At 41.1% G+C, this 15797-nt stretch overlaps 1 protein-coding gene across 1 annotated transcript in view; it reads left to right on the top strand.

Annotated features, from left to right (window-relative positions):
• The window catches only part of kcnh8 (potassium voltage-gated channel, subfamily H (eag-related), member 8), a 47198-nt gene that overhangs the window by 17816 nt on the left and 13585 nt on the right, over positions 1 to 15797 (top strand). The window contains 7 exon segments of the mRNA XM_062435443.1: positions 1806 to 1933; positions 2647 to 2884; positions 3012 to 3169; positions 7537 to 7741; positions 10572 to 10781; positions 12401 to 12600; positions 13788 to 14037. Of these exon segments, the coding sequence (XP_062291427.1) occupies positions 1806 to 1933; positions 2647 to 2884; positions 3012 to 3169; positions 7537 to 7741; positions 10572 to 10781; positions 12401 to 12600; positions 13788 to 14037 (1389 nt within the window).

Raw genomic sequence — 15797 nt, 5'->3', positions numbered from 1 at the left:
TGTGTGTGTGTGTGTGTGTGTGTGTGTGTATTTGCCTACTTACTCGTAACTGTAAATAAGGGGGAATGGGAAGCAGAAACAGTGAGCACAGTTATTATTTGCTCACTTAATGAAATGCTTTTCATAGAACAGGGAAGTGACTAATACAGCGTGCCTTTAGACAGAGACGATCACCCAACAGGTTCGGCGTTGACAAGCTTGTTTAAGTGAGAATATGCCCGATAAGTTTCACGAAACATTTTCGGTCTCAGTGCAGATGTAGCATGTTTTTGTTTATTTAAGCCACTGCAGAAGAGTGAGTAAGTAAATAAAAGCGATTGCATTTGCACAAATGTTACAAGGTGTGTAGAATTTTTTTTATAATTGCTGCCATTTATAAAATCATTAAACATGGTTAAATACATTCATGAACAAGCAGTAGATATGCAAACACTATGACATCATTTAGGTATTTCCATCTGTGCTGAGGAAGCCTTTCAAGGACGGACAGACCCCTTGGATGTGACCCATTTAGGTTTATTTTCTCCCCACCGACTGGATACTGTGTGCAAAAGAGGGAAACCCAGTCTCTGTCGTCAACAGTCTCCTCTCTCCACCGCCTGTTCTCTTCTCCTCCACATCACCGTTCTCTCCCTCTCAGACATGAATTTTCACCCTCAGTAAAATCTCACAGTCTGCTTTGAGCTGGCTTTATGTTGTCCTCTTCTCACCTCCCACTCTCTCCATCACCTCTATTTCTCATCTATCCCAGCTGTTTTTACAGTATCTCTCCATTCCCACCTCCCCTATCTGCCCTACATGCCTTCGCCCTCCTCCGTCACACGCACACACACACATACACACCCACCCCTGCCGTCCCTCCCCACCTATTCTCCCCCTCTACCCCCACAAGAATGGTTATAAAGGCGAAGGGAAATTCATTAGGTCTAAAAATAAGCATGTCTCTGTCTCTGTGCTCCTGCCGTGTCGCGTCCCCCAAGGCTGCACCACGTTATGGATGGGCCCTGTCTGTTCGGCTCGTCTGGGGTCTGTATACACACACTCGCACACCAGAGAACGCACACACACTCTTTCCAAAGGACATTCAAAAGCAGTTAGCACGTCTATTCTCCAGCTTCGTTACTGCCGTTATCTGCCCTCCAGCCGGTCTGGCCATAGTGCGTTCCTGTGGGTTCACAGCAGTGAGAATGGGGCTTAGAACCCAGCAGCAATAACTTGCCTTCTCCTATTACTACAAGTCCTTGATCTGAACACATCACTCACGCGCTATCTATTTTATCTAATACTACAATACACTTGGAGGGAACACACAAACATGTTCGCAAACACACACACACACAGACCATCCCAGTAGCAATCTACCACAACAAATCTTCCATACCATATTTAACTGCCTCTCTGCCCCAGTAGTGGCTTATCAAAGCTGAAAATTGCTCTGCTTTGCTGGAGATAGTGTTTACACAATAAACCGTCATCAACCAACATTTACAGCTGAATAACATAAATCAAAAGCAGGTAACAAATGTTCTTTGACCTTTACAAAAGCGAAATGACAGTAAATACACAAGTTGTTTGGTTTTTTTAACTTTACTCACAAATTTTGCAATTGCTCAGAAATGACACATTCTTGCTGTTGCATATTTATGTTTTCTATTCAGGACAGAATATTATGTATTTCATCAGGCATAATGACTGATTCAGTCATCAGGAGTTAACCTTGGGGGGTAAAGCATTGTAGGAAAGAAAGTGTACTGACATTTGTGTGATGATGATAGTGTGTGTGTGTGTGTTGTGTTTGTTTACAGAGCGGCGGCGCGGCAGGGTGAAAACAGGCTCTCCATTCAGCTCAGCTCGTCTGCGCAGCAGCACAGTGCTCTACCACATCTCTGGACACCTCCACAGTCGTGAGAAGAGCAAAATTAAGCTCAACAAGGTATCATCAGACACTTCAAACAATGGGGCAGGAGGCAGCATGATGAAGGTTCATTCAAAAGTGGGTGGGGGTGGACTGAAACACTGGAAGGCAGAAGATTACTGCTGTTATTGGAGCTCAGTGGTCAAAATCAGGGGGCAGGAAGCTGAGGAGGAATATTGTGTCCAGGTGGAGAGGGGCGCCTAACTACACAAAACTCTCCAATAAACAAGGTATAATTAGCTTACATTCTTTATCACAGCCACCATAAATGAGCTAGAACATGCTGCTGATCCTAGAATCAGTTACAGTAGTATTAGTTGTATGGTAGGTACCTAGGTTTGGTTTGGTATGGTACCTTTGTGAATAAAGGAAAAAGGAAAGATCACAATACACTCTTAATATCACAGACAGATAAAATACAGATTGTAATATATTTAAACTGTCTATATTTTAAAAACACATGGGGTGAGCTAGCTGTCAAACCAAAACAAAGAGAGGAAAGATGCTAAAATAACTAAAGGGAACTGCATGTACTGAAAGTAAATGTGCTGACATGCGACCTACAGAGGTGAAAGTAATCAGCTCAGTAAAAGCTGTCCAACTTGGCGTTTCTATGTTTTCACATTTCTAGGGGAAAAAACATGCTAATATTTGAAAATAGAACAAGTGGATACAACATAGCACATTGTTGCAACTATAACACTTCTGTTATATTTTCTGTCCTTGTCCAGAATGTGTTCGGAGATCTGCCCGCTCTGCCAGAGTACAAAGTAGCAGATGCCAAGAAGTCCAAATTCATCTTACTTCATTACAGCACATTCAAGGCTGGTTGGGATTGGCTGATTCTGCTTGCCACTTTCTACGTCGCCGTGACTGTGCCCTATAATGTGTGTTTCATTGGTGATGATGATGACCTGACCCGCAGCACGACTGTCAGTGATATCGCAGTGGAGATACTGTTCATCATAGGTTGGACTTTATTGTTGAATCACAGTAGATGTAGTTGGGATTATTTGAACTGAAAACTATTCTTAACAGTCAAAAGTCCAAATATGATAAACAATTCTGCGTGTGTTTTTTTTTCTTTTCCTCCTAGACATTGTTTTCAATTTTCGCACCAGTTATGTCAGCAAGTCGGGCCAGGTGATCTTTGACGCACGGCAGATTTGTATCCACTATATGACCACATGGTTTATCATTGATCTGGTGGCTGCGTTGCCCTTTGACCTGCTCTATGCCTTCAAAGTCAGCGTGGTGAGTAGCTGTTAGCTTGATGTTTGACCCCCAGTTTATGGTAATACAGAGCAAAATCAATGTGCTACTGTAGTGTTTGTTTCTTTTGAAAATTGGATCTAAAATACAACTTTTAATGATCAAATAAAAAACGAATACAAAAATCATATAACAAACAATATCCTATATTCAATAGAATTGCCTGAAATATTGAAAAAAATACTTGTAAGTAAGAAGTAAGTATTATTTTAGATGGATTTTCCAGAAGCAGAGAACCAGTCTCTAGTCCTGTCAACACAATAGTGCATTGTAAAGTGCAACACCTTCAGCACATTTGACATTTCAGAACAATAGATCACATGGATTGTTTCCAGTGCTGCTCCAGCAGCTCTTTTATTATGAAATCAAATAAGGATCATTCATATGTTGAGCTTGTGAAATGGTGGTGGTGGCAGTGGTAATGAACATGTAAAGTTTTGCAGCTGTAGAAATATTTTGTGCATGTGTGAAAAAAGTTTTGTGCAGGAATATTTTCACCAGTAATGTTGCATAAAATCAGAGAGATGGACACACACATTTCACTAACCCAAACCTTAACCCTAACCCTAAATTTTAATTACACATACACAAAATATTTATACAGCCACAAAAATCGTTTTCACATTTGCTAATTAAATCTGTGCATGTATGATCTTTTTTCATACATGCAAAAAATAAATCTGCAAAACTTTATTATACATTTACAAACCATTTTACAAGCTCAAAATATAAATGACCCTTATTTGAATCCATATTTGATTTTGTGTATTGATTTCACACACTGTACAAGGCCTTACAAAACAGTTCAACCTGTAGGCTATCATTAAACTGCTTTCTGTTCAGTTTGAGTCAAATACATGGCCCCCCTTAAGAATAGTTGAATGGAGGAAGACACCAAGATACAGAGCAATTATGTAGACCTTCTTGTCTTGTCCCTGGCTCAGTAATATCACCAAATGGAAGCATTACACTAAAGGGGTGTTTTGATTGGTTGCTTATGGACGATTTTTGCTTTCCGACCTTTGATTTATTGACAGGGATGCTTTCACTGTATTAAAGTGGGTTTCTATGTGGTTGTATGTTGATTTGTACCCCCATTAGCTGCTACATACAGTACATACAATACAGTGTAAAGTCATACATACCAACACCAATCACTCAAAACTCACAACTGTATAATGACAATAAAACACACAAGGGATACACTTACATCCAAAATCATCAATGGCATGATATCCATATACATACATACACATAAAAAATGCTGTGTCTTTTACTGTGTGTGTGTGTCTGTGTGTGTGTGTGTGTGTGTGTGTGTGTGTGTGTGTGTGTGTGTGTGTGTGTGTGTGTGTAGAAAGGGGGGGGGGGGGGGGGGGGGGGGCACCATGACTGGCCGCTCCAGGCAAAGGTGCCTGTTTTGTTCCAGACTCTATTAATGGAAATACCACGCGCTCCCAGTAGAATGGGATTCGGGTGTAGGGCTACTGGGCTGCAACTTCCCCTGCCGCCGGGGGGACCAGGCCAGTAATTGCTAAACGTTCTGCGTGATGTCCCCTCTAAGGATGAAGTATTCAGACTGATGTCCCTTTGAGGACCGAAGCCATCTTTTACTGAAATGAGCCATGGGGCCTCAACAGTGTCCCTCTCTGGTGCTTGCTTTGTTTGTTTTTGTCATAAATCTCTGGTATATCGGCTTTTTTGGAACGTTGTACAGTATTGTTGAGTGTTCCCACTTTGCCCTGATTTTCTTTTCTTCTCTTTTTAATTAAATACTTATTTATTTTCTTGATACATTCCTATTTCCCATGATCATCCCCTGCATTTCCCCACCGTCTGTTTACCTTTGTAACATTTGTTGTGTGAACAGCTGCACATTTAAAAACTTCCCAAACATAAGAAAAAAATAAGACATATGTTTGGAGGAATTTGAATCACCTAATCATTTTGGAAAATGTGTTTTAAGAGATATGAGTGTTTGAGTTCTTTTTGTTTTTCTTTATAAGTGAAATACTGTTATAATGTTATACATTTTCTAATCATTTTCTAAAACTTAGAGAAATGTGCAAAATACAGTAATGTCCTCATTCCTCATCCTTCATTCATGGTCTGTCCATTCCATCCATCACATTTTGTTGTCATGTAAACAAATGTGTCAGCCATAAGATGATGATGCAATCACTGATTTCCTCCAGCGATAGTGCCTGAACACCAGAGCCGAAGGCTGCAATTTGTTATTAATACTTTACTGCCACCGTTATTATTAAAGCTCCTGTGAGTATGTCTTGTAGCCCTGGAGGCCCAGCTGGTAGCTTTGTGGAGACCAGCTTAGTTATTCATGCTTACTGGCCTCATGCTGCTGCATCAGTAAAATAAATTAAAAAAATAAACATGACCAGTCATGCTGTTGTGACTGACTTTTAGGGATAAAGGCATGACTGCGGGGTGAGAAATAATGAGCATTTTTGCTAAGTCATAGTATGTGTAGACTATACAATTGAGGAAGGTAGGCAATCAGGTAGCTAAATATAAATTTCACACCTGATAAGCACAGGAAATGGATATGTGAATGGCACGGGTGAGATGGAGTGGGTAGAGGAAAAGTTGAAGGAGAAAGTGGCATTATATTGCTTACTGCTCATGCTGCTGGGGGAGAATGGGATGTGGCACAGCCTGGTCTCTCCGTAGGTGGGATGCAGGGTGGTGATAGATGGTGGAGATGGTGGAGAGGAGATGGAGCTACTCCCCACGGCTCGGTCGGAGGCTTTATTACCCCTTGTGCGGCACCAGTTCCCTATTTCTCACAGCAAGTGTGGAAAAACTGCCATAAAACAAACTGGAGACACATGCTGGAGGAACTGTCCACACATCTTTCCCTCTAGTTCAAATGCTCTGATTGTGTATTTCTCTCTCTCTCTCTCTCTCTCTCTCTCTCTCTCTCTCTCTCTCTCTCTCTCTCTCTCTCTCTCTCTCTCTCTCTCTCTCTCTCTCTCTCTCTCTCTCTCTCTCTCTCTCTCTCTCTCTCGCACTCTCTCTCCTGTTCTCTCTCTCTCTCTCTCTCTCTCTCTCTCTCTCTCTTGCACTCTCTCTCCTTCTCTCTCTCTCTCTCTCTCTCTCCCTCTCTCTCTCTCTCTCTCTCTCTCTCTCACACACACACACACACACATTTGCTCTTTCTTCTTCATCCCTTTGTTGCCTTTGTCCCACATCCCGTCACATCAAAGGTATATTAAGGTATATTATATATAGATTTTCAATTGTGATTCTTCCCACTTTGTCATTCTCCACCCTGTCCAACCCCCTACACACACACACACACACACACACACAGTCTCCCTTGTCCTACATCCCTCTAAAATAGCTGATGTGTGGCTGTGCATCCGTGTGTGTGTGTGTGTGTGTGTGTGTGTGTGTGTGTGTGTGTGTGTGTGTATGTGTGTGTGTGTGTGTGTGTGTGTGTGTGTGTGTGTGTGTGTGTGTGTGTGTGTGTGTGTATGTGTGTATCTCCAATGGGGATACAGTATATGATGGCGAGCCCCAAATGATGAACTACTGCTGGAGATTTCCTGAGGAGCAGGTACACAATAGATTCACATCACACACAAATGAAGGAAATGTGGGAAAGGGAACTCAACACAGTGGAAGAAGGAGGCAGAAGGACTTTTGGAAAAAGTAGTTGTGAATTACTGAATGAATGAAAGAACACAGGACAGACAGGGTGAGGGAAGACATATAAAAAAAGAAAAGTGGAGTGTCTGTGATGATGAGGATGATGGAGAGAAGTTACAAGACAACAGAATCAACACACCTGTGAAGAAGTGCGTGATTGCGTTTGCGTTCTAACTGTAGAATCTGAGAGCGCTTGAATGCCTTTAAACACCAGAGAGGACATGAAGCATGACAAAGAGCTTTTTATTACTTGAGGCAGTGTTGTGTATGCAATTAGCATGTGTGTGTGTGTGTGTGTGTGTGTTAAGCTGGTTTATCACCCTTCCCAGGAGATTAACTGTCTGTAAAAGGGAGACGGTTGAAGTCTGCTCCTCACTTATGTAGTGTGTGTTTCTGTGTCATTTTCTGTATTTCTGTGTCTGACAGTCTGTCTTTGCCTTCAGCGGAACACCCGCAAATTTCAAGAAATGAAAGGAATCCCTGCCTGGCAAGGATTGAAACACATGTTGCCCTCCGGAGTTACAGTTGCAGAGACAATATAGTGTTGATAATATATAGTGACAACTGTAGGAGTAGTACATGATAGAAATTTCTATTTAGGTTTAAAACTGCACAAAATTGGCAAATTTACCATCTGTGTCCCAAAAATGAATTAATTTTGTGTCATTGGTCTTTATTCCCAGGTGTCTGTGGTCCACCTGTTAAAAACGGTGCGCCTGCTGCGTTTGCTGCGGCTGCTCCAGAAAATGGACCGCTACTCGCAGCACAGCACAGTGGTCCTGACACTGCTGATGTCCATGTTCGCCCTGCTGGCCCACTGGATGGCCTGCATCTGGTACATCATCGGCAAAATGGAAATAGAGGCCAATGCTTACAACTGGGATATCGGTGAGTAGTAGGAAGAAGCTCGGTTTGTTTGTGATGCATGACAACATCTGCACTGCACTACTGATGTTTTAAAAAGTGGAGAACAGTCGTGAGATCCATAATGCCATTCGTTCCAGCTCACTGGGAGTGATATTGGATGCTATGGGGATATGTGATTTCCCCAAATGTATTGATAATTACCTTGATGTAATGACTGATATTCTCCATTGGTTAGCATGACTCAGCTTATTCACAACATAACATTATTACACCACAACACTAGCACATTGTAGACATTCGGATTTATTAAAAATGATGTGATTACACCTGTGTGTCAGTAAATGTTTACTGTCTTACCTGATTTATGAATGCAACTATAAGGTCTTCTGTTGTAAAACAAATCCACATTGAATAGGAGTTTAGATGAATAAGGAGCTGTTCTTAGGCAGATTTTGATTGACTGAGCACTTGAAGGACCTCTTGTCCACATTAGCCTAGAAGCTGGGATTGAAAAATCATCCATACTAATTTTTTTTCAGAAATAAACTGTTCACAGAAACATGGACTCCTTGCAACAGCTATACAAGTTAAGTCCAATGAGAGAGCAGGATATCTCACTCCTAAAGTAAATACATGGAATCCTTATGACTGTCTAAAAACCACAGCTGGAAGGCTGTAATATGACTAGATGAGAACGTCAATACTGGACGATTCTGCAAAATCCCACATTAGGTTCAGTGTCAAGGTACAGTATGGTTAAAGGGAGGGATAATGGTTCCCATTAATTAAAAGGTGAATGTTAAGTAAAGAACTGTGACAGAAGATAAACACACATTTCTTCAACTCTTGTTCCACCTCACCCCCTACATAAAACACACTACTTCCTGCACTGGCACTGTACATTGGCACTGGATGTAAATCATTAGGTGCAATCATACCACATGGTTGTAATGCCAAGGATACTGTTACTACTACCAGCTGCTGTGGTGAATGATTGGGATGTGTTTGATTTCAGCTCAGCAGCAGTTCACTTAATGTGTGGCAGATTCGGAATAGATCTTAATTGGATATTCATGGCGCGACATACAGACAGCTGTGCTGTTGCTGTTGATGTAAATGTAATTCTTTAGTTTTCTGTACGGGTTGAGCAGCGAGGCCAGTTGAAGGCTTTTTATTTTATCTACATTTTTCTCGCTGAGGGAGCCATTATCCAGCTTTGTCAGGATCTGCACTAAATCAATAGAAAGGAAACACTGCGCTAAAGCTAAGTTGTCTGATTTTTTATTGATCACCTAGCATTAATAAAAGATGTGTTTCTTCCCATTTTTTAACACATAAATCCCACATATATCTCATGGAGGAGACGCCTGCTTTCCTCTTTTTTTGTTCTCTTGGCTTCTGTGTTAAGATTTAATTTCTGTTTTATCATGTGTAAAGCTTGGGAAATGTCTCAATATTCTGGTGCTCAGCAATTTCATTTCTCATTCTTTCAAAATTTTGTGATTTTGAAAAGCTACTGATGCATGAAACCTGCAGGTTTTTTTCAGCAGGCTAGATTTGATATTCATCACCTTTAAATGTGTTTTTCAGCATGGACCCTGTAGGTTTCCAAGCCTTTAAGACAGATGTTTACGTACAACGAGGATTAACCAGCACTTGACACATACGCGAGTATCGATTCTGCACTAATATAACACTCCTCATTTTGTATTAAAAAGTCAACATATGGATTTGATTTTGAAATGTGTTGTCATGTTATACAGTAGAGCAGATGTTTTGCAGGCAAGTAACGGTGCTGCATATTTGTCTGGGTCTCTTAATATTTCAGAAAATGGTGTATGTTAGCAGCTAAATTAAGTAGATGATTTCTTCATCGATTTTATTGATTACTAAGTCACTTGTAAAATATGTATGGAATGGAAAATGTGAGAGCACTGGACCAGTTTGTATGTGTGTTGTAGAACTGACCGAGAGAAGGGTGTGATTCTTCTGGTAATTAATGGTGAAGCCCCGAGGCTTCCCCCCTCAGCCTCCAGGTCCTTCTTATAATGAGGCCCCTTGGGCCGATCTCTGGTCAGTATCGATGAGCTGCTCTGCTCGCAATTACCTCTCTCTGGTATCTTCATAACTGGTTCCGGGTCAGCATAGACTGGGTCATGAGAACGATGCAAATTTCTTTTCACCAATTACTGCATTTCAGTGTCATGAAATAACAGGTCAGTGCATGCGGCAGGATTAATGTGTTGTATCCTAATTATGCAATTCTGATACCAAACGTGCGTTGAAGTCAGGCAGCTATGAGAGGCTTCCATCCAATTACCATTCATCAGTGTCTGCTGGAGACTCTCTTGGGATCAGCCGCATGTCTCCACACTGTACTGACCAGGGATCAGTTCTGGTTTCCAAGAATCTGATCTGCTTCTACTGTTGAATTCATTGTTCTTAACATAGCACAGTTTCCAGAATCATTGTCCTTGCACTGAGCTTTGAGTGGACCACTGCAGCACTTTGTATCTAAAATCACTACAGATTCTGTGTAATGAAACAATGCATTTCCGGTGATAACTTACACAATACAAGAAGAAGGTTGTGGAACATTTTTGAATAAAGTAATATCTGTAATAACCCTTTGATTATTTTATCAATAGATACTACTCAGAATAGATATGGTCATTTGAAACATGCAGTTTCAAGTTGTTTGACTGGTACAGTGTTATTAGCTTAAAAAAGAGAATAAAAGTGCATCATCTAATACTTTCAAATGCTGCCTGTTTTTTTTTCTTCTAAATATCTAACCTTCTATTTCTCCTTCTGCCCATCAATTCCCCCACTTATGCCATCTTATAAACAGGATGGCTCCATGAGCTGGGGAAGCGCCTGGAGTCACCGTACTATGCCATAGGAGGCATGAATGGGACCAGCAATGGTCCATCTATCCGGAGTGTCTACATCGCCTCACTCTACTTCACCCTTAGCAGTCTGACCAGCGTGGGCTTTGGCAACGTGTCGGCCAACACTGACGCAGAGAAGATCTTTTCTATTTGTGTCATGCTGATAGGAGGTATACAGAATACATGCACTGATTACACAAGTAAATTAATGTAGAATTATAAAGTAGAATTATATTTATGTCATATCTGAGTTTGAAGATTCTTTAGTAATATGAACAAAACCTGTTTTTGAGCAACTGTATCACACACATTTGGACAAGTGGTGAGCCAACACATATACACATACATACCATAGTTTTATCATAATCCTGTTGCCTGTACATTTATCAAACATGTCTCATCAGGTTAGTCTGATCCAGTTTAAACTGGCTTGTTTAACTGGCTTAGTTTTTGGGGCTGAAGAGAGATCACCATGGCGGGGTTCCCCCTGTGGACACTCCCCTGTCTGGTTTGGCTAAATGTTAAATGTCCATGGCTGCCTGGGGGCAGTAGCAGTCACACATACACACACAGTCATGTTTCCATCACTTCAGAGGACATTATATTGACTTGCATTCATTTCCTGGAGACTTATCCTAACCCCAAGCTCAATTATTACTATTGTTATTATTATCTCAACCTTAACATAATGCTAAACTTATCTTTAAAGGAACGTGAGGAATACCTGGACCACACACACACTAATACACACACTGTCCCCTTATGTGTTTATCTGAAATCTAAATTTACACAAGGCAAGTTTATATTTATAGCACAGTGTAGGTCAAATTGTGTGAATTGGATTTTTGCCTCATTAGAAAGCATAGCAAGTCTTTCTTTAACTAGATATACAATTGAAAATATGACATACTGTACGCCGACAGGCAAAAAAAACATAACCAAGTTAAACTGTTACTTTAGGACAAAACAACAATCGTTTTTTATATCAATGGCATGTGTCAAAAAAGATGAGTTTGGGGCCACGAGACCCACGCTTGACACGTAGTCTGTGTTCAGTGGTTTCATGGGCAGAGGTGAGCGACACACCTGCGGCACAGCTGAAGACAGAATAAGATTAGGGTGTTTAAAGGGCAGGTATCTGTCATTCCAATCAAATCAGCTCCGCTCAGTGCTGACACTGATGTCCCTGTCTGGGAGGTGCGGAGCCGCAGACATGAATGTAAATATAATGTTTAGCTGGTTGACTGGTTTTTATGTTTATTTGTTCACACACAAACTGACAGCTGGATTATGATTGTATGACAGAAATTTGATTATGCAAAGAAGTTTGTTGAAAATAAATTCTAATCATTTAAACAGAAGTACTGGCAAGTAGTCTGTGTGATTGTTGTAGAGGTCTATTTGGGTGTGAAGACATGAACAGACAGAACATGACTGCTCCTCGCTGCTATTTTCAATGCACCATTGACTTGGTTTGAGCTGGCAGGTGTTCCGAGTGCAAATCCCACTCATACCAGTAATGCTGCACTACACTCCTTGCTGGTGCTGAAACAACCCCTGCTGGGCCTTTTCCTACATTTTGGCACTGTCAAGTTTAGGATGAGCTAAGCAATCCACAAGCGCCAAGCTTCCACATTAATAATAGCATCCAAAACTATTTTTGTTTCCTGTCTTGGCAATCTGTTGTCAGTCTGATCTAATTCACCTTATTTAATTCCTGCTTGTGCTCTATTATTGCCTCCTTGTCTAACTCTCTCTTGCCTGCTTTCCTCTGTCTTCTTACCTACAGCACTGATGCATGCATTGGTCTTTGGTAATGTGACAGCCATTATCCAGAGGATGTATTCACGCTGGTCCCAATACCACACCAGAACCAAAGACCTCAAGGACTTCATACGTGTCCATCATCTGCCGCAGAGCCTCAAGCAGCGAATGTTGGAGTACTTTCAGACAACCTGGTCAGTCAACAACGGCATCGACTGTAATGAGGTACAAAAAGAGGGGTTTTTTTGTCAGCTCACCACACATGCACATACATACCTATAAACTCATTCAATTTTTTCAGTTAAATTTCTGACATCAAGGATCAATAATACATTTGAAAGATCACAAAGTCCCCAATCCTCACAAATGAGCTCCATTTAAACTAAGACTGAAAGAGTAATAATGTGATCGATATTACATGACCCCCTACAATGTAACATGTTCTTTCTCACTGCACAGATTGACATGGCATAGACCAGAGCATGTAAAGTGAAACCACTTATCTCTCATACATGGTGATATGTGGATGACAGGATATTTTATTAGCTGGAGATTTAGAGGTTTCTACACTTGTACACTATTGTTAGCCAGTTGAAATCAGACTAAGTGCACAAAATGTACACAAAACCGAGGTGTGGTGAACGCTAAATGCCAGCACTGGAAAAATATAACCAATATAGATTAGCATCAACTGAAGTGGTGTAAGGACAGCTTAGAGAAAAACACAAAAAGAGAAGGAGAGATGTCTCGACAAGCTCAGGAAAACGGAGTCAACCAGTCAGTAGTCTAATAGAAGCGCCTCTCTCTGGGCTATGAATGCCTGCGAGCCAGATGTCAGAGCCCAGAGCAGCGCTTCAATGGAGTGATGATGATGAATCCCAGACAGATGAATTATAGATGGGCCTGTTGATTAAAATCAGTCTGGCCTCTGATGACTTGTTGATTGATTGTATGTTACAATGAGCTCCAGATATTTGTCCAGACAAGGAGACCAACAGTGGTATGCAATGTTTTTGTTTTGTTTTTTTAAATTGTAGAAGGGATGTTCCATATAATGCTCATCTGTGTAGCAACTCTTTGTATTGTGTTGATTTATATAGGGCTGGAAGGTTTCTCATTTTTCTTTTCTTCTTATTCTTTTTTAAGTTATTCTTCTTCTTCTTATCAGAATTTAGGGTCTGAAGATAGTAGATAGGAGTATGTTGGGCAGACTCTCTGTGACAAACTACTGATTTTGGGTGATAAAAATAAACGTAACTTTCCCTGTAGTAGAGTAGGTTAGGAATCAAATCAGAGGTGAATTGAATCACTGTTGCAGCATATTGCTAGTTCCAAAGCCATCATGCTTTCTTCACTCTTTCCTGCTCCTTCTTTCTCTCTTCCTGCCTTTCTCCCTACTGTCATCTTCACAGCTTCTGAAGGACTTCCCGGATGAGCTGCGATCTGACATCACCATGCACCTTAACAAGGAGATCCTGGAGCTTTCGCTCTTCGCTTCTGCCAGCCGCGGCTGCTTGCGCTCCCTGTCACTACACATCAAGACCTCCTTCTGCGCTCCTGGAGAGTACCTCCTCCGACAGGGCGACGCACTCCAGGCCATCTTCTTCGTCTGCTCGGGGTCCATGGAGGTGCTGAAAGATGGCATGGTGCTGGCCATTCTGGGTACGATAAAAGGCTGGAGGTATTGAGGGGAGTTGGAGTGAGGTGTGTGTAGGATGAAGAGAAAGAATCCGTCTCTGCTATCGTTATAGTTTTACAAAGAAACTACCCGCAGCAACCCTCATAATAAAGCCCTGAGCGGCTCAGTGTGATAAAGCTGGGTCCTGTAAATGAGCCCATTGTTTAGAAACAGGAGCCTTACAGTATCCTTAAGGCTGCAGCTAACTCTCTATTGTTATTAGGCTACCATAAAATCAAATGCCATTTTTCAATATGTTCTAGTGATTAAGAGCCAAAGAAAGACTCATCTCTAGTCCTACATGAAAAATGAGAAATGAGGGAGCTAGATTCCTGCTTTCTAAAGCTTTTCTTTATGTTTGGCATATCGTTAGCTTGAAGGTGAGCAGCACTGACAGGGAGATGTTGAAACAGACATAAGCAGCCACTGCAGCTTGTATTATTTTATACATAGGTAGTCTGCTTGGAGCTGTCCATGATCATCCAATTCCCCACAGGTTAAGCCACTACAATCCTCTAACTGAGAAAGGTCAAGTCTTTTTTAAAGCATTGCAATTCAGGTCTGTCGACTCTAATCAGTGTTGTCCAGTTCAGTCCAGCCCATTCCATCAGTCCAATTCACTGGAGTCAGGTAATTTCAGATCCATCTAATTCAGTCTAGTCCAGTTTAGTGCTGTCCAGCCCTATCCTCTTTTAGGTATGTAGTAGTGTTGAGCACATTTTCACATGCAGGATTAAATTAATATTTAATTTGCTAAGGTTACAGCTAATTGCAGGTACTGCCTTTACCTGGATGCCTTCAGTACATTCGAAAACAGAAGCAGAAAAAAAACCCTGAAATCAGCAATTCCATAAAAAGTGTAGAGATGCTAAAATAAAATGTGGCTACTCACTAATGAAGGAATGAGATTCCAAAACATTTGTTAAGTCTGCTCAAACTAAGAAAAAGTATTTGGGTGTTTTTTATTCATAAAATTATAATAATAATAATCATTATTTTATGAGAAGGGTTGTGCTTTAACTGCAAAAGGAGTCATTATGAGAAAGGAAAGGAAAGGAATAGTATCTGAAATGACTTAAAAAGATGCATTAAAAAAAGACTTGGTCAAAGAAAGATGTAAATACCTCCCCTCAGACATTTTCAGGAGAGCAAACTGACCAAGATGGAAAAACTGATGCAGCAGGTGATTCATGTAGATGGTATTCATCCTGTATGACTGGTCTCTTCCTAGAATCCTGAGTTAGGACAAAAGTGTTTTATTAAAATGAGTAAGTAAGTCATAAGTCTATCATACTAGCAAATATGGTTATTAGATTCCTTTAGTAGTGGAGACTTTTCCTTTCAAAACTGCACAGAAAATCACTCTGTGTGTGTGTGTGTGTGTGTGTGTGTGTGTGTGTGTGTGTGTGTGTGTGTGTGTGTGTGTGTGTGTGTGTGTGTGTGTGTGTGTGTGTGTGTGTGTGTGTGTGTGTGTGTGTGTGTGTGTGTTTGCTGTATTTAAGTTTGTTGTTTGTCTCAACACCTGTTTGCAAGCGTTCGTACTGAAGAAAGTTGGGTGCGTGTATGTGTGTGTGTGTGTGTCTGTATGGAGTAGGTGGATTTGTTTACTGATGTGTGTGGGTGGATGCATGTGTGTGTGTGTGTGTAGGGTTGACAGGCGGAGAACATTGTCTTTGTTCTTGCCTGCTGACTGTGCAGAAGGTCAGGCTGACATTGAGTGTCTGACTGAAGGAGAAAAAAGCTT

The sequence above is a fragment of the Scomber scombrus genome, chromosome 16 (assembly GCF_963691925.1).
Source record: "Scomber scombrus chromosome 16, fScoSco1.1, whole genome shotgun sequence".
Classification (NCBI taxonomy): domain Eukaryota; kingdom Metazoa; phylum Chordata; class Actinopteri; order Scombriformes; family Scombridae; genus Scomber; species Scomber scombrus.
This window is presented reverse-complemented; position numbering and strand designations above follow the sequence as displayed.